Source organism: Equus quagga, chromosome 3, assembly GCF_021613505.1.
Source record: "Equus quagga isolate Etosha38 chromosome 3, UCLA_HA_Equagga_1.0, whole genome shotgun sequence".
NCBI classification, from domain to species: domain Eukaryota; kingdom Metazoa; phylum Chordata; class Mammalia; order Perissodactyla; family Equidae; genus Equus; species Equus quagga.
In genome coordinates, this window is record NC_060269.1 from 94,668,438 (window position 1) to 94,688,852 (window position 20,415).

Genomic DNA, 20,415 nt, shown 5'->3' on the forward strand with positions numbered 1-20,415 from the left:
TGTGTGAGGTCTGATAGACATTGAATCCCATGGTTAATAATTTGGGGTTGATACATTAGATAGGGAATCATCTGCTTATAGAAGAAGCATATATATGCTTGTGACTCTTTTCCAGTATTTCCCTATTTAATACCTATTACAACAAAGCCAGTTAAATGTTTTTATTGATATAGACATAGTACCAGCGTGGCCTGTTATTTTAAGTAAACAAATTAAATGTGTTTGAAAGATATTTGACTTACTTGTCTTTGAATGTTTAGTAGAGATGTTCTCATTTTGGTTAAGAATTGTGTACAGCTCTGTAGTATTTGAGGTCAGAATATACTAAATTCTTCCAGTGGGTTGGTGATTTTTTAATGAATTTTAGAATAACAATAGCTGTTACTTCCATAGTGTTTACATGTCAAGCCTTCTATTTATATGGATTATCCTACTTAATTTTTAAAGCAACCCTCAGAGGTAGGAATAGAGCTATTTCCTCATTTTTATAGATGAAGAAACCAAGGCACGCAGAGTAGTCTGGCTTTTATAGTCAGTGCTTTTAACCAGTAGTAAACTGAATCTTTAGGCTTCTTGTTTGAGCTTTTGATATTACTTCTACCTTTTATAAGGCTACCTCATTTAGGAAAATTGCCTTGAAGTTGATATATGTTACCTATATTCATTTACAAATTTCCTTGAAATGCCATAATTTTAAAAAAAGTACTGATAACTTTTTGAGACATCTAACATTAAGCTCTTTTTCCATTTGCCATTGTTTCTTTCTAAAGGAAGATAATACAGAAAATTTTTATCATTCTCTTCACAGTTTTGAGAGGAAAATCTAAAATGCCTTGATAATTTACTAGAGGTAGTTAAGATTTTAAACTAACTGAAGACTAAGTTTGAGTGTGATACATTATTACATTTTACCTCTTCTAAATAGGACCAAATGCTCATTGATGTCATATTAGCGAACTATCCAATGCCATACTATTTGGAATTTAACACAAAGTATACTACCGTGCCTTTTTCTAGTCTTTCTTCAGATTGGAGAGAGAATACAGTGCAAAGAAAAGACAGTTTTGAAGCCAGGTGGTTCTTCTACTTAAATACCTGTATAATATTGAATGAATCACTTACCCTTTCTGGGCTTATTTCCTCATTTGTATATATTTCTATATTACCTTGTAAGATAATTTCTTTATATGATTTACAAAACTAACATAGTCAAAAGGTAGCTGTAGAAGAGTACTTCAACTCTCTGTACTCATTCTCAAAGTCTCATTCTTCTAAAACCAGAGCAACTGATAATTCCTAATCTTCATTGATGACAGTTTTTTCCCTTCATAGAAAACAGTGGTATAGAGTAGGTGACCATAAATGGAAACTGTAGTAGTTACTATTTTTGGCAAAATACTATAATAAAAATCTCATCTATCATGATGAAAAGATAGGATGTTGCTTAGTAAAGGCTAGGATACAGATTACCAATATTCAGAGAATTGGAATACAATAAAATATTCCTTGCATTACATTCAATTTAGTTTAATTTAATCTTTGGGCATTCAGAAGGCACTTCAAAATTAGGCAGCACCTTTTGGCCATCATTATGAACATCATTTTTCAGTTAGTTAGATGCATAGAGATACCATAAAATAGAAATTTCAGTTGATAGAATGCCAGAAATTTTGCCATGTCCTTTTTCTAAATAGTTATTATCTTTAGTCCAAAGTACTGTATAAAATACATATATGTATGTATTTTGTATGTCTGTGTGTATGGAGAGACTGTTATTATAGATAAGTTTTTTAGACACAGAAATTTAAATTTCTTTTTAACATGTTTTGTCCATAGACTTAACAGTAGAAGTGGGGTCTTGGAGCCTGATATATAATTTGAGGAAATCCAAAGTGGAGAAAAATGGAGATGAAACCAGACCTAGATACTAGACTTAGTTGCTGTTCCTGAGGTTAGCAGTTATGATCTGATCATTCTTTGTTTCAAATCAACAAGAAAGGGAAAGATGAGAACAGCAGTTTTAGAACAGCAGGTTTAGAACAGCAGTGTGACCGTTACAGTGTGAAGAGGCAATCTCTTCCAATAGGATTGGAAACTAGGTTGCCATGGTGCTTAGTCCTTGTTGTATTGCCCTTGCTTTCTAACCTGCTTCCGGTCTCAGAGGTACCAGGTAAGGCCAAATCCTTGCTTTTCTTCCTGTATTATTCCAGGTAGTTTTGTGCTTGAGAAGAGGGCGTTCAGAGGTTATAGTGTCATTCCAAAATGACGTATTGTGATAATCCTATGTCTCTGGTTTCTCAGTTATTAATTTCTTCTGTCATAGGTGGTGGTTGCATTTAGAAGTTGTCTACATGAGGTTTTTTTTGTTTTGTTTTGGTCAGGAAGATTGGCCCTGCGCTAGCATCTGTTGCCAATCTTCCTGTTTTTGCTTGAGGAAGATTGTTGCTGAGCTCACATCTGCCAGTCTCCCTCTATTTTCTATGTGGGATGCTGCCATAGCATGGCTTTCATGCCCCTGGGATCCTAACCCATGAACCCTGGGCTGCTGAAGTGGAGTGCATGAACTTAACCACTGTGCTACTGGGCTGGCCCCTCTACATGAGTTTTTAAAAACGGATTATGATTGCTGGTTTGTGATGTTAACTTTCCCATTAAGTTAACATAAAATTATTGCCTTGTGCCTCAGTTTCCTTACCTTTCCAATGTAGATAATAATAACTTCCACCCAACTTCAGAGGTTTCTTATGGGGCGAAAATGATTAAGGATGTGGGTGTGCTTTCAGTAGCTAAAAGAGTTTTACAAATATAGGTAGGATGGTGTATATCCACTTTTCTTCTCTATTTATCCCAGTCTCTAAGCTTGCTTTTCTAGTAAATTACTTTCTGGCACTCCCATGATTATTTAAAGGAACCCAAGGACACATTTTTATAGCTGCTTATACTGAATATACAATAAAAACTTCCATTTAGTTTAGGTTTAAGAATGCTGCCTGTGATCCAGAAAGGGTCATAGTTAACTTTTGTTAGTTATACTCTCTTCTTGACTATGTACTACCTTATTCCTTTTGGCTTATAAGTGAATTTGGGGAGGGTACTTAAGTCTTTCAGATTGTTTTGCTTGTTCATAGTTGGCATTCACCATCCTCTCTCTAGCATTAATTTAATCACATCAGAGCCCATAAAATTGTTTCTAGATCACAAGTTAGTAAGAAATTGAGTTACTTCTTTGTTCTATTTGAATGGCTGTTTCAGACATGTTGTTCCTGTATTTGAAACATTCAACCTAATAATCTTTCTCAAATCATGTAAGAAGGATGGGGTCTTCTTTGTTTGATTTCTGGTGATATCAATTTTCATTATATATGATCTCTCTCATACTCGTTTGACCTTCTGTGAAATAAGATTTTTAAAAAGATGAATATACAGGAGAATTCTTTGACTAAGTAAAAAGAAAATAGCATCAAGAATAATTCTTACAGTATCTGTGTACTAGCTACAGACTAGGAATAATAAAATGAAATAGTAAAGTTTAAGATTTTACATATTATGAGGCTGGCCTGGTGGCACAGCGGTTAAGTGCACATGTTCTGCTTTGGTGGCCCAGGGTTTGCTGGTTCAGATCCTGGGTGCAGACATGACACCGCTTATCAAGCCATGCTGTGGCAGGCATCCCACATATACAGTAGAGGAAGATGGGCATGGATGTTAGCTCAGGGCCAATCTTCCTCAGCAAAAAGAGGAGGATTGGCAGCAGATGTTAGCTCAGGGCTAATCTTCCTCAAAAAGAAAAAAAGTAAGATTTTAGATATTATCAAGGCTTGATGACTTGAATTTGTGAATGGAAAGTAACTATAAACCAGTATGTCTGGGGGCCGGCCCAGTGGCTCAGCAGTTAAGTTCACAAGTTTCGCTTTGGTGGCCCGGGGTTCTCTGGTTCGGATCCTGGATGTAGACATGGCACCGTTTGGCAGGCCATGCTCTGGTAGGCATTCCACATATAAAATAGAGGAAGATGGGCACGGATGTTAGCTCACGGCCGGTGTTCCTCAGCAAAAAGGGGAGGATTGGCAGCAGATGTTAGCTCAGGGCTATTCTTTCTCAGAAAAAAATAACAAAACAAAAAACCAGTATGTCTTATTCAAAGGGAACATCTGATAGGAGGAATGGAGGAAGAGCTCTATATGTCAGAATTTCACCTGTCTGGATATCTTTGAGACATAAAGTAGAAGCAGAGTGGAGTGCATTTGGTTGTGTGTGGCAGGAGGGAGTAAGAAATAGTATTGTTAAGTAGTATGGATAGAATATGGGTAATTATTTCTTACTCTATTATAAATGTATTATAGTATAAAATAAACAAGATAAGTTGTAGGAGATTACAGCTATCTGTGCTGGTGCTGGGAATCTCATTTTCTAAAGGCAGAGTAACTGAAGAGTTCTTAAGGTTCAAGAAGTATATTTATGCTCTTATTGAATTCTCACTGGAAAAAAGGAACTTTCTTCGATTCCTTGGTTCTTAACTATCTCTTTGGTTCTTCAGCTATTGGTGAAGCTGAAATGATAAAACTCAAGAATGTGACTCTGTCCCCTTTAATATTTCTAAGTGCCAAGGAAGGGAGTGTTAGTTGTAATGACATATGTACTCTGTTTAGGAAAACTGGTTTTATTTTTCTCAACTTTTTGAACCCAAAGACCTTAAAAATGTGGATACCTCGAGAAGGTTGGAAAGTTTAAGTCCAAAGTAGGACAGTACAGGAGCCGCCCCATGGTATAGCGCTTAAGTATGGGCTCTGTTTTGGTGTCCTGGGTTTCGCCAGTTTGGATCCTGGGCGCGGATCTACACACCGCTTATCAAGCCATGCTGTGGCAGGCATCCCACATGTAAAATAGAGGAAGATGGGCACAGATGTTAGTTCAGGGCCAGGCTTCCTCAGCAAAAAGAGGAGGATTGGTGGTGGTCGTTAGCTCAGGGCTAATCTTCCTCGGAAAAAACAAAAAAAACCCTGGGACAATACAATCCTAAATTACACCAATGAGGAAGAAAGCTGTAGGCATCTAATAAGCAGAATAATTGTTTAGGGTTCATTTTAAAAAGATATATTTTTTTTTAATAAAGAAAAGTCAATAACCAAGCGTGTATTTTAAAAAAGGAATTTATGAACCTGTCGTCTTTGCCAATAAAATTAAGAAAAAGCAAAGGTTTGGTGAAAGTGCCAAGGCAACAAGGAGGATATTTTAAATAACATGCACTGTAAAGAAGGGATATACCCATTGTGGATTGTATAATCACTAATTGATAATTGAGGGAAAAAACAGAGCTATAAAACTTCTATTTTGCTTTTATGATCTCTGTTGAGGAAAATTATCTTCAAAGTGGAAAGACTAAGTAAGACCAGGTGAAGAGGAGATTGGCAAACCAAGAAGATGAGATTGGTAAGCGAAGAGAGTCACTAAACTGCCTTAACTAGTTAGGTTTCCAAATCAAGATAATTATATCCCATGGTACCAAAAGATCTTGTGAAAGTATGATTAGAGAACAGACAAGGGTAATCTATTATGAATATTGTAGTATAGGAGAGGTTCTAGGATATTGGAGATGAATGAAGCATCTCATTTTTCAAAAAAACTTTCCAAGCCTCAGTTTTTCTCGTCTTTGTAATGGGAATGGTGATACTGCCTGTTGCAATTTGAGTTATCCAGAGAGAAGACTCTGAGTTAGTTTGGTGTTCAGGAATTTATTAGGGATCAACAACTGTGGAATGGAAGTGGGTAGAAGCATAATTGGAGAAGAGAGCTGTGTTGCAGGCCTGACAGCCTCAGCTGTGACCCCACTGTAGCTTTGGAGTTAAAATGGCCTGCAAGAGTTAGGGACCAATCCCCAGACCTTTATCTTTTGCTTTTGATCTGTAATTGGATGTTGGCCACTCCCAGAAGTAGTTGACCTTGGGTGAGGCAGCTTTCCGTAACTAGAGCGTTTCCTGAAGTATTCATGAGGAATCTGGGCAGTATATTTCCATGTCCACCCCTTTGCAAAGTTTTTACAAATTTAGGACTAGAATATCTATCTCAGGAAGCTTTTATTGTTTTTATTATTTGTTCTATTGAGAATTTTGATTATTTCAGAGAAGATAGATATATACACATAAGATTTATAAAAGCCAAAAAGTTGGCAGGGATATTTAATCTTTTGGGAAAATAGAATGAAGTTTGAGTACCCTTAATATCTGAATGGGTGAACTAATGAGCAGAATCTCATGAAATGATACTCAACAGAAATAGATAAAGTCTGCTGCTTTTAGATTATTAAAGGAAGAAAAAGAGAGAAAATTATTTGAGAATACAGAAAATATTTATATGCAAAAATGGTCGTAATGGCATTAGCTCAAATAGCTCAGATCAGAAGTAACTTAAATGTCCAATACAGAATAGTTAAATAAGTTATGGTGAATCTGTATAGTGGACTATAATGCAATCATAAAAATTGATTTTGAGGAATATTTAATTTTGTAGGGACATGTCCCTGATAGAATGTTTATTAATAAGCCAAAATAAACACTGACGGAGTATTTTCCTAATTGTATAAAAAATATTTGTGTGCGTGTACATGAAGAAAAGTCTGGGGAAATATATTGAGTTGTTAACATGAATGTTGGGTTGTGGGTGACTTTAAATTTTCTTTGTATTTTCCTCTCATTTCCAAATCTCTACAATAAATAAATGTAACTTAATAAAATCATTTTTTCCACTTGTTTTTAAGCATCCATAAATACAGGACTGAAGAAACCTGGCTGAAAGCAAAAAAGACCAAAAAGTTTTAGATATATATTAGTTCTTATTTGGCTTATAATTAATATGGCTGTCCCCAAAGTGCAATTTCAGTCTTTATTAACAAAAGTACAGTCCAAAGTGAAGAAGGCAGTACTTCAGCTGTACCCAATTCTAGGCACTGTACCTTTGGGTAAACTTGAGTTGTTCAAATGAACAACTGTCTTACACCATGTATCATATAAGGAATTGATCATTTCTTTTCTAGAAAAGACTTAGGAGGATATTTAGAGTAGTTTCAAGTGGAAGAGAAATTAGGTGTATTCTAGATTCCTTTAAAGAAAAGATCTAGATCTAGGGTTAATGGAAGAAAGACACAGGGAAACAAATTTTAGTTCAGGAATACATCTCTAATAATTACACACCCCTCCCCCAGTAATGGCTTCACTTTGGTGGAAGTAAAATATTCCAATACTAAAAGTATTATTATTAAGCAAGATTTTCAGACTTTCCTATAGAATCCTAGGTTCCTATAAATAATTAAGCTGTAATTTAAAAATGTTCACTCAAGTGTATCAAATACCAAATTTTAACACTTTGGAAATCAATAACGTGTTCCTGATGTGCTGCTTGCTTAGTTGACTTGTTTTGGTGCAGACCTCTGAATTGAGTTTTTGCCTGCTTGCTTGCTTTTTCTGAGTTCAAGCCTGTTTATTTACCACTTGTATTTGTGTGTCTATGTGAATCAGGATTTTTATTAATAATGTGTAACCAAAAGAAAATACAGGAATAAACTGGATACTGAGACTGATAGAAGACTATAATTAACACCTATATCCTCTTATTTCAAATTTTTATATTCACCAAAACATTCATTGTTTTCAGTGATTGATTTATTCAAACATAATACTGCTTTGATCTGTTTTATATATGGAAATCTTACCAGAAGTTGTTTGAGAAAGGTATTCCACTGCCTAAAGATGTTCAAAAAAGTCTGATATTGAGTATGGTCAATTATACCTATAGAACATATTTTCAATCTGCCTACTTCTCTTTATTTCTCTCGCCTTAGTCTAAGCCACCATCTTCTGTCATCCAGACAACCTCAAAAACTTTCTAATTGGTCTCATAATTCCCACTGTAGGTCCTGTAATCCATTCTTCACAAAGCAGCTGGAGTGATCTTAAAAAATATAAATCAAATAATATCATGTTCTTACTTGGAACCTTCAGTCCGTCTTCTTCCTCTCATCTCAAACATCATTTCATATGCTTCTTTTCTATCCTGTAAACCTACAAAGCTGTTTGCTAGCTCAGGACCCTTCACTTCTTCCTCTATTGGAAGCAGGAATGCTCTTCATCCCATTCTTCACCTTGGTAACTCCTCATCTTTTGTGTTTCGGTTTCCACCCTCTTTAGAGTAGAGGGTGGACATTATATTCCCTTTGGGTTAGAAATAGGCACATGACCCCACCTTTTATTTCTCTCAGCGTATCTGAGACATTCAGAATTGGAGCAGGGAGAGGAGTATTGTTCGTCTGGCACAGTGTCCTGCGGCTTAGGAAGATTTTAGTTGGTGTTTTTGAAGGGATGTGCGTGTACATGCTTCTGTTTCAAAGCTAGGAGGAAGATGGGGTGGGAGTGTGTTATAAGAACAAAGGCATCTTCTTTCCACGTAACACCTAGTGAAAAGTAGACAGTATATTTAGTATGTTTTGGTTGTTTATAAATATTTCACGTAGTTAAGAAAATTAGGTTAAATGGCTTTGATGAAGATCATACTACTATTAAATGTCAGTGCTAGACTCAATTCTGTTAAATCCTACAACTCTACAATACTTAATTTGGCACTAAGGAAAGAAAATACTATCAGTGTAGAAGCTATAAGCTCAGAGAAAGCCATTCTTCATCTTACAGAATCTGTTCCTCTTAACACTTGCATATACCCACTTCCAGCTTTCTAGTAAAAGCCAGATGGAAAAATTGGCTTCCTGAGAACTTAGCTGAGATAAGACTATGTCCCTGCATTTTCCTGACAAATCTCTTGATGTAGTAAGAATAAAATTGCAGACAGGGTAGGTAGATTTTATTCTGTTCTTTCTTATTAACTTGCTGTCTCAGTTAAGGTTGTGTTCACCTTTAAATATCAAAAATCCCAACAGTAGCTTAAAGAAATGGGAGAAGGGTAATTTTCTCATACAAGAAGTCCAGAAGTGGCAGTCCAGAACTGGATCCAGCTTCTTCCCCATCAATAGTGGGTTGGCTTTTGCCCTCCTGCTTCTCACCACATGGACAAAAGTCTAAAAGGGCAAAGGGATATATATATACCATCTTTGCTAGGTGGTGCTTCCAAGAAAGTTTTTTACAATAATCAGACTTCTTATGTCTCGTTGGCCAGACTGTATCATATAGCCCCTTGCAGCTAGAAAATGACTAGGGAGACAGTGAATAGTGTCTGCATCTTGTGCTCCCTTCATTTAATGTCGTTTTAGCCTGATATTCCAAGTACCTAATATCATGTTAATACTGCATTGTACCTTTTAGATTTACATTGGTGCAGAAGCATACAGTGGAATTTAACCAAGTGGCAATGGCTAATTCAGATGGATCTGAAGCTATGTTGAACAGAGTGATGACAAAAGATAATATTGGTGTCGCTGTGGTATTAGAGGTCCACAAAGAACTATTTGGAGCAGGTGAGTGCAGTTTAAAATATCGTTACTGAAAATAAACACCATTCTAAGTTTTCCCATCTCAAACAGGTGCAGAGAATCTTGCTGTTATTTATTGCATAGTTATTTTCTTGTCTTAGAGGAAGGTTAAGGGAGATGGGCATGAAAATAGCCGTAATTATGTAAAGCATTATGTATTTCTTGGGATGTTACTTACCAGGTAATCTGTAAAAGGGAAAATCTTTAATATGCTATTAATTCCAAAAGGTTATTTGAAATAGGAAATGTTTTAGTTAGGCTGAATTTGGCAATTATGATGAGTTGGTTCTCTTTTTAGCCATATTTTTAGCTTCTTGATTGTGAAATCTTTTGTCTTTAAGGTTAAGTACTTGGCACGTTTTCTCTAATTTCTTTGTTATATCTCAGTCATTGTCAGGGTAAGAGCAGATCTATTATCTACCTGGTACTTTTCTTTTGCATTTTAGATTATTTATAGCTTCCTTCAAAGTCAGAAACTCATTATTGTGTTTTGCATATCCAGGCCTTTTTCCCCTTTCTACTGCCACCTTTGAGCATTTCATTGTTCATTTAACTATATTTTAGGCAAGAACAAGGAACCACATCAGGGCTTTTATTTAAAATTTTTTTTCTGTACTTACTAGTAGAAAAAAAGATTTTGCCTTGAGTATGGATTTGAATTATTCAGACCATGCGTATCTGTCAAACCTCCTTTTCTCATTTTCTTCAATTTATCCATCATCGACAATTTTTTTTTTTTTAAAGATTTATTTTTCCTTTTTTTCCCAAAGCCCCCTGGTACATAGTTGTGTGTTTTTAGTTGTGGGTCCTTCTAGTTGTGGCATGTGGGATGCCGCCTCAGCGTGGCTTGATGAGCAGTGCCATGTCTGCACCCAGGACTTGAATCAGTGAAACCTCGGGCTGCCGAAGCACAGCCCGCGAATTTAACCACTCGGCCACAGGGCCACCCCCAACCATCATTCTTTGATATGAGATTTTAAATTTTCTTCTTTTTTAGCCTCTTCATTTTTACCTGCTTTTATGTCCTTCCCAGTCTCAGTCTTCTCAAAAGTTTGGTATTTTTTCTTCTGGTAATGTGAAAATTGAATTTCTGTTAGAGTTTTACTCTTCTTTTAATGTACAGAAGAATAATTATAAATTACACAGTGGACACTTTCACCTTCTGAAATATGTCTGTCTTGTACTCCTAGAAGAAGAGTTTAATGTTATAGAGGGTGCCTATGGCCCCTTTGAAGGGGCAAGTTTTTTGATTTTTTTTTTTATGTTATATATCTATTTTATTTTGGGTTTGGGTGGAGGAAAAAAAATAAAGACATCTCTTTTAAGCCTTCATCTTGGCACGTCGGCTGTTGCTTCTGTATGAGTTCCTGATTCACACTACCTATATGATCTGGGACATTATGAAGTAGACTTTATGGTATACAATTTGTATAATATACAAGTATATACATTTGTATAATACATAATAATGAACAATATAAAGTAGACTTGGGTTGATAGTGCCCTGGGTTCCAAGAAAAGGAAATGTGAACACTTGCTAGAGAGATTTATCTTTAACCCAGGACCCACAGGGCTCCCACAGATAAAGTCTTGGTAAAATAAATGCTCCACCTAAAATTCTAAATACAAACTTAGGAAGAGACAAGCCACCTTCAGCTGAGGTATTTTAAGTGAGAAAAGGAAGATGCGTAGAAAGTTTTATAGTATGATCTCATTTTTTTTTGATTATTTGGTTTATTTCTTTTTTTGTAAATTTATTTTTTTATTGTGGTCATAATAGTTTGTAGTATTGTGAAATTTCAGTTGTACATTATCATTTGTCAGACACCATACAAGTGCGAAGGGTCAAGTTTTTAATATTTAATACAGTGAACATTTAATCTGCAGCAAAAAGTGACACTATAAAACTTTTAGGAAAAGAAGAGAGCTTAAAGAATTTTGGCTGCAAGTTTTTATCTTATAATTAAATTACTTTAAAAATGACTGTCGTGTATAACGGATACTTCAATTACTTGTTTACTCAACATTGAAGGTAATTATACTTGGTAAGACGGAAGGAAACTCATAGTAGACTTAGAAAGTTAGGTGTCTTTCTGCAGAGTTTATATTTTCAGTATAAAAATTTGGGACATCTCTAGAAATTCCAGTAGAAGAATGAATTTTTGTATGTTCGCTAATATTCCAACAGTACAAAAGCATGTAAAATAAAGTGAGAGGCCCCTCATGTCATTCATACTCTCTAGGAGTAGCTCTTGTTTATTTCTTTACACATTACTAACATAGAATGTATGTATATAGTTTTATTTAAACAGTATCCTACCATCCATGTTGATCTTTTTTTTTTGACTTTGTTCCTTAAATATTTTATGGACATCTTTCTCTGTCAGTACATGTTAACTAAATTTAATTTTCACAATTTTTAATGTATTATCCTGTCTGTCATTTTGAATTGAGAAGAATTAAAAAAACCAGAATTTTAGAGGAAAAAAGAACCTTAGAGATTTTCTGGTTGACTGTCTCATTGTCCAAAGGAACCTGAGCACCAAAAAAGTTAAGTGACTGGCTCAAGACCACACAAAATAATTAGTAATAAAGCTGGGTCTAAACCAAGTATCCAGACTTTGAAAGCATGCTATTCCCTAATTCTCATTTTTAAAATGACGCTTTAATTGGGTGAATGGTATGAATTTGTTTTGATAGGAAATTCATTTCCTCATTTTATTTTGTATGGGTTAATATAATATTATTGCCTTTTACTCCTGAACCATCGCTGATGTGCTTAGGAGGTGTAAGGTTGAATGAGTACTGGGCAAAACCTGCCTCACTGGGTTTTTGTGGTATTTAAATGACAGAAATATTTAAAATGCTTGTTTACACTAAGAACTCAGCAAATCAAGGTACTATAATTAAATGTTGATTGTATCATGGTATAATTGTTAACTCGGACATGTGGAGTAGGAGTCAGCGAAGTTTTCCCCTAAAGTGCCAGATAGTTAATATTTTAGGCCCTGTGGGCCACATACGGTCTCTATCACAGTCTTTTAAAAAATTTTATATAGAACTCTTTAAAAATTTATAACCAGCCTTAGCTCATACGGGCTATACAAAAACAGGTGGTGGGCCAGATTTAGCCCATTGCTGCAGTTTGTCAACCCTAATCTAGAGGAGTATTTCCCATTTTAGGATTACCAGAATCTCAGTACCTTAGCTTCTAAGCACTATTAAGAGATAAAGGGGAAGATATAAATTAATGGAAAAGAGTAAAGAAGTGGCTGTGGGCTTTTGGGAGAAAACGTTAAGTTGCTGCTTTTTTTGATACATAAAGCATAACCGTATCCTCCTTTTTCTAATATTTAAATTTAGGTATGAAGCCTATTCATGCTGCAGACAAACAGCTGCTTATAGTGGCAAATGCCCACATGCATTGGGACCCAGAGTATTCTGATGTGAAACTCATCCAGACCATGATGTTTGTCTCAGAGGTTAAAAACATTCTGGAGAAAGCCTCTAGTAGGCCTGGCAGCCCAACCGCAGATCCTAATTCCATCCCGCTGGTGCTATGTGCAGATCTTAACTCATTGCCAGATTCAGGTATTTATAACATCATTTCCTCATTGCTTTCAATTTTGCTTTTACTTCTGGGTAAAGGGCAGCTAACTCCTAACTTTTGAGTAGAGAATGTCTCCTCTAAATTAGGGAGTGTATCAGTAAGAATCCTAGGGATGGGACATAGGGTAATCGAGGAGAGTTTAGTAAAGAAGCTATTTTGAAAGGTGCCTAGCAGGGGTAAGGGACACAAAACTCTGCCACTAGGGGAGTTAGGGACCCTTTACCACTCCTGTATCTCAAGGGAAAAGTGGTGGAAGCTGTTATCAGAACTTCAAAAAGTAGTTGTAAGGAGGAGATGGCCATGTAATAGGAGTGATGGCTTTGAATTAAGTGATGTGATCAATCCCAGGCAAGCCAACAAAAAAGGAGCTAGGCGAATATATATTCCTACCTCACTCTTCTCCTGTCTTCTGATCTGCCAGTGCTGCTTATTTACCAAATCTACCTACAAACTTAGAAGGGAGGGATTTGCAGCTGATGCAAGTAAAGGTCAGCCTCCTGTGTCACAAAGTGCAGTAGAGAAGGGATCCGAAGAGAGGGAACCAGAAAATATCCAGCACAGGTAGCTATCTGGTTTAACACTGGCAACTTTTAAGTGAGTTCATTAAATGATATTTAAATGCTGATAGTAAGTGCAGTAGTGATCAAAATCGTCTGAGGATTTCACGTTACTTCTTGAGTTCCACTAATCTACTTTATGTCCTAACATATTATTTTACATCTTTGTAAAAAATCAGTTCTGCATTTTAGATATTAAATTTCAAATGTAAAACATAAGGTATTACTCTTTTGCTGTTATCAAAGCATATTCTAAATATTGTATATTTTCAATAAGCTGTTTTAAATTGTTTAAAATAATCACTCAACAATAAATATTGGAATTTGGAATTGGAATATTCATAAAACTCACAAACCTAGAAAACATCTTTACTTTTCTCCTTAGCAAATAAAATGCTGAAATCATCCTTTCACAAATGTTTGTGTTCAGCTCCTAGCCCCATTGGCACCTTAACCATGTCTTCCTTTCTTAAACCTTTTTTTTTGAGTTGAATTGCTCTCATAGACAAGTTTTCCCCTATCTCATTTGATTTGTTTAAGCCAGTGAGGTGTCATTTTGGCAGCATGGCATAATGAGCTGACTCTGGAACTGGACTGTCAGGTTTGGATCCCGGTTCTACCACTTAGTAGCTGTGCAATCTATGACTAAGTTTCTCATTTTTATTAAAGGGATAATCATTTTATCCACCTCATAGAGATGTTTGTGAGGTTTAAGTGCATAAAGCCCTTAGAACTGTGCCTGGCATGTAGTAAACACTAGATAAGTGATAGCTCCTTTTCACCTATTCAGAATACTGATATTGCACTCATCACTTATTCATTATATGTTGCTGTCGTTCCTTACCACAAAAAGAAAGAGATGACGAACATTGTTCAGTAATCTTCATCCTAAGAATGGTTGTGATTTTTTTTTTCATGTTTACCTATTCAATGGAAGCAGTGTACTTTTTAATTTTTTTTTTTTTTTTTTTTTTGGTTGAGGAAGATTAGCCCTGAGCTAACATCTGCCACCAATCGTTCTCTTTTTGCTGAGGAAGATTGGCCTTGAGCTGACATCTATGCCCATCTTCCTCTATTTTATATGTGGGACACTTGCCACAGCATGGCTTGATAAGCAGTGTGTGGGTCTGCACTTGGGATCCAAACCAGTGAACCCTGGGCCACCAAAGTGGAGTGCACAAATTTAACCACTACGCCACTGGTCTGGCCCTGCTGTGTACTTTTTTTTGATGCTTCTACTCTCTTCAGCTTTTTAGACATCTAATATTTTTGATCAAGTGGTATACTTCTAGCATATGAATATAGAATGATGTTGCCTAGCTGAAGCTAAACATTGAAGTGTTGAAGGTGCAAAATCTATGTTTGTTGTAAATGATTTATTTTTTTTATTGTGTATGCTATATTTTACATATTCCCAAAGTTGTTGATTGACTGCGTAGAATGGTGAAAGGCTAAACAGATGCTTTGGGATTATATTCTAAAAACATTGAGGCTCAAAATCTTCCTGGTGAATGCTGCCCTAGGCCCTGGGAATCTTCTTTAGCCTGCAGAACCGTTAAGAAAACTGAGGGGGCACAACAGTTAAGTTCGCATGCTGCGCTTCCGTAGCCTGGGGCTTGCAGGTTTGAATCCTGGGCAGGGACCTATGCACTGCTTATCAAGCCATGCTGTGGCAGGCGTCCCACATACAAAGCAGAGGAAGGTGGGCATAGATGTTAGCTCAGGGCCAATCTTTGTTAGCAAAAAGAGGAGGATGGGCAGTGGATGTTAGCTCAGGGCTAAACCTCAGAAAGAAAGAAAAAAGAAAATAGGATATTTCTGGATGGTCCTGATACTTTTCTCTGAAATAGGCAAATAGCCTTTTGTTTTTGGACCATATGCAATTGCTGATAATTTGATTCTTTTTTAACAACAACAAAAAGGCAGTTTCATATGGCTCAACCTAATAAAACCACTCTGAACCTGGTGCACCTACCTGGGAATGGAGTTTTGCTGTGAAATCTTGTGTAAGGTCTAAATGCTAAATAATAGTATTTCTTCCTTCTTTATTCTACTAGGTGTTGTGGAATATTTAAGCAATGGAGGAGTAGCTGACAACCATAAAGACTTCAAGGAACTAAGGTACAATGAGTGTCTTATGAACTTCAGCTGCAATGGAAAGAATGGAAGCTCAGAAGGGAGAATCACACATGGCTTCCAACTGAAGAGCGCCTATGAAAATAACTTGATGCCTTACACCAATTACACCTTTGATTTCAAAGTGAGTGACAGCCTCTGGGCTGGTGTAGAAATTATTTCACACAAACAAGGAATAAGTTATTTATGCTTAAATGTATACTCTTCAGGAATTTTTAGATTTGCAAAATGTCTTGGCTATGTATACACGTAAATTAAGGGGCTTTAGTTAGGTTTTGTGGTGGTTATTGTTGACTTGAGAATTCTTTTTGAACCCTCATTTGTTCAAATTTCAAATAATACTGATTTAGCAAAAACTTTAAAAGGCTTACTATGTGCCAGGCACTGTTCAAAGCACTTTATATTTATTAGCATAGTTAATCCTCACCTTTTTGTACCATCACTAACTTTCAGTAAGGATTCAAATAATAAGAACATGATTTAGCTAAACTCACCTTGAATGAATTTTTATAATATTCTCTGAAAATTTTCTTAGTACTTTCCATTGGTTCTTATTTATCTGTGAATTTTCCAGATTTCTTTGAGAGAAGGGGTTAGAGGGGGTACCTAGGGTCTGCTTTACATCCATGTAGTCATACTAACATATTCCCAGGCAGTGGAACACTCCAGCTTAATGAAGGGAAAAGAAACTCTTTTCAAAAAAGTTCAAAAAAAATATCAAAAAGATATTTTTGCAAAATAAGAAAAAAAATTAGAGAGCCCGTTGTACAAGACTGGTTGTTCTTTAGAAAGATTGATTAGTAGTGGTTTTCTCTAGTTAATTGCTTTCCCTTTGCCAGTTTTCTGATCACTCTATCTACCTGTAGCTCTTCCATTGTGCCTTTCTTTGACTTTCTGGCATTTCAAGCATGTATACTAAAATCTTATACTATCCTTAAAAAATGCAGATGTTAGTCATTTGGTGGAAGAAACCTAAAGGGAATTTAATAAAATATCAAAGGAAATTTATGAAATGGGCCTTTACATGTCTTCAGTAACCTTTTTCCATTTTCAGTGCTTGTTAGCCTCTTTCCAAGAAACAAATAGTGGGAAGAAGAAAGAAAATTTGTGTGCTGATGCTGTTAGCTTTTTGTAATCATGAAGTGGAAAAAAATTTGCTTAGAAGAAATTGAATCTAATTTTAGTATGTTTGCTGTTGGAGTAAATAATTCTATTCAGTGATAGTTGGTTTTGTTCATATCACTTGTATGCAGTGATGTTCTGATAAATATTTAATAACCACCTTTTTGGGAGAAAAGAAGCCCTAATTTGTTGTGTTTGCTGGTTTCTGTGGAATAAATACTCCCACTGTAGCAGATTTCGAACTCTCAACATAATACCATTGAACACAGAGTTGGTCTGAAGTGCTAAGAAAGCTGGTACTAGCTGACTCTAGCACACCACTGCTCTTGTGTAAGCTTAAAGGAGAACCTCTAGATTTAATGATAGACGGTTTAGTAATCGTTAAATCCTATCTTTGTGATTATAGGGATATGTAGTCACATGTCTGTGTGTGACTGCATCTCCCTAGCACAACATCTCTACCAGCACAACCTGGGAAACCTAAAATAAAGTTCCCCCAAATAAGTGTTCAATAATTTGACAGTTCTGATTCTTGTTTTGGTATGTATGTAGGTAAAAAGACCAAATCATTTCTACCTCATCTATGCTTTTATAAAGATTATTTTTCCTTCTCCATAAAGTAAAAATTAGAGAAACAAAATTTGGGATATTAATTTAAGCCATCTTCCTCAGTCATCTGAATTGTTTTAAATCCTTTGTTGATGTTGCTTCAAAAGATCTTACATGCATTAATAATTGGATCAAAAATCTTATTGAGCCATTTACATTGTCCAAAGAAGTACAGTTAAAGAACCAAAAATGCCAAAAGTGCATGGCTCAGAGAGTTTGATGTTTGGATTATATAAGATAGCATGAGAGAGGACAGAGCTATAAATCTGTGGGAGAGAGGCATGTGTGGGAAGACAAATAGGCTGGTTGGCTGGATGGTAGATGGATGTGATGGGAGGGTGGAATGGAATGGGAAGAAAGGATGGCCAGAGAACAAAGGGCATACCTGACTAGAGGAAACTGAGCTTTTAGTCCAAGTAACAGACAATGAACTTTTCAATTTTATAAAAAGCATTTTATGTAATTAGTGCTATACTAATGTTGAAGGCAGTCAGTAAAAAAGGATAGGTAACATCAAATATTAAAATGTCCTGTCATCAGCATTAAATACAGCTCCAAATATAATATCCTGCCATTGCATCAATGGTGTGTTGTTAAATTTTGTTTACTTGGCTTAGCATTTGTTTACTTTCTTGGTTCTTGAATAAGTTAGACATGTAGAAGAGTAGTATTTAGAACTCAGATTCATTTAATCTAGAACTGATTTCGAGTGAACTGAAGGGTAAGCAATTAAGAGAATTACTTCCAGACCAGGTATCTTAGTGAGTTCAGGCTGATGTAACAGAATACCATAGATTGTGAGGCTTATGAAAAACGGAAATTGTTTCTCACAGTTTTGGAGGCTGGAAGTCCAAGATCAGGGTGCCATGTAAACAACAGAAATTTGTTTCTCACAGTTCTAGAGACTGGAAGCTCAAGATCAGGGTGCCAGCATGGTCAGGTTCTGATGAGAACCCTCCTCCGGGTTGCAGACAGCTGTCTTCTCTTTGTGTCCTCACATGGCGGAGAAGGCAAGTTTGCTCTCTGGGGTCTCTTTTGAAAGAGCACTAATCCCATTCCTGAGGGCTTCACCTTCATGAGCCAGTCACCTCCCAAAGGGCGCACCTCCTAATACCATCACATTAGGGGTTAGAGTTTCGACGTTTCAATTTTGGGGGGACACAAACATTCAGCCAGTATCACCAGATAAGTTGAATAAATAGCTTAATTCAAACACTTTGCTCCTGCTTCTGCTTCCCCCCACCTCCTCAATCTAAGGATGTGCTTGAACCATTTCATGAAAAGAGCAGGGACAGTTTTTCTATTATGTCAGGTAGTAAATCTTTCTCTTTTACGTTATGAAATTTGTGTTATATAATTTTCTCACATTTGTTTACAAAACAAAGCTTAGCATAATGCTGGCTTAAACTCTTCGCTGTTTTTACTTTTCTCTCAAATACAGTTCTCTATATAGACCATACTCTTTACTAACATAAAAACTGTTTCCAACATTATGGTCTTTTAAAAAGAAATGGTTTGAATCAAAAAAGGTTAAGAATCATTAGTCTATAACTTCCTTTGTGAATATGATACAATGTACAAATATAGGTACATATGTACACATATTTGGATGAGCTTACAGACAGGACTTGCTAAGGTTTTTGATAAGAGCTTTTACTCTGGATGTTGGAACCAAGAAAATAGTTACAAATGATGCCTTCAATTAAATACATGTTACTTTCTGGAGTGTTTAACATCTTCCTTGGGGCCTGTGTATGCAAAGGATTCTATAACTCTGGCAGCTGATCTGCGTAGTAACACTCTAACAAAGTGTAAGATATAGGAGGTTTTATTGAACATAAGTAATTGAGAATGTTTCATTTGTATTTTGTTTGCTTTATAGTTGAAGCAAAGAGTGGTCTCACAAAGGAAAGTAAACTACTCTGACCCTTGTTAACCCTTTTCCTAAAAACTAGGCATTAGCCAAAATGAAAGGATAATACCTTGTACTAATATCATTTCTTGACTGTTTGGACTTGGAGTATTAATGGCAAAAAGTCCTCCCCTGGATTCAAGCAGGTTCCTTAATTTGTGGTAAAGTAAAGTAACGGTATCTAATGTTGAATAAGACCTTCTGCCTCAAAAGAAGTATTTTGTTATTTTGGTCTTGGTCATGTCAAAATCAGCAAACTGAGGTAATTGTTTACAAAATTTCATGATATAAAATTTTTGTCATTAAAAGTTTTTTTTCTTTTTAAAGTAGCCCATTTCACTGTAATACCATTTAAAATATTAACTGTAACTCATTATGTATAGTATTTGTAGATAGATACTTCCAGGTCTGGAAATACCTCTCCATACTTGGGCTCAGGCTCTCTTGATGTGAGTAGGAAGAAATTTGACCTTACTTTCTTGCATACACAGCCTGGGGCAATAAGAACACACTAGTTTTGAAAGTTACTGAGTAGACAAAACAAATCATCTAGCTCTAAGAGATACAACTGATGTATATATGGGTCCCTGCCAAATGTTTTTGCTAAGGTATTGTTATGCAGCAGGGAATCCAGAATTTATAGTATACCAGGATTTGTGAAAACAAGTATTCCAAACTAAAGAACAGATTAAAACAATTAACTGTATGTAGTATTTTTTGTGTATAGTCATCTCTCCTTATCTGTGGCGCATATATTCTAAGACCCCCATTGGATGCTTCAAACCACAGATAGTGCCCAACCCTATACCAAACCCGATACTATGACAGTTCATCTGATAAGCAAGACAGCTAAGTGACCACCAGGCAGGTAGCATATACAGCATGGATACACTGGACAAAGGGATGATTCACCCCTTGGGTGGGATGGAGCAGTATGGTGTAAGATTTCATCACTCTGCTCAGAACAGTGTGCAATTTAAAACTTAAGAATTGTTTA

At 36.0% G+C, this 20,415-nt stretch overlaps 1 protein-coding gene across 3 annotated transcripts in view; it reads left to right on the forward strand.

Annotated features, from left to right (window-relative positions):
• Positions 1-20,415, forward strand: part of CNOT6L (CCR4-NOT transcription complex subunit 6 like) — a 102,997-nt gene that overhangs the window by 74,500 nt on the left and 8,082 nt on the right. For all 3 annotated transcript variants that reach the window (XM_046656182.1, XM_046656181.1, XM_046656179.1), the window contains exons 9-11: positions 9,306-9,457; positions 12,836-13,063; positions 15,697-15,899. In XM_046656182.1, the coding sequence (XP_046512138.1) occupies positions 9,306-9,457; positions 12,836-13,063; positions 15,697-15,899 (583 nt within the window). The remainder of the gene's footprint in view (positions 1-9,305; positions 9,458-12,835; positions 13,064-15,696; positions 15,900-20,415) is intronic.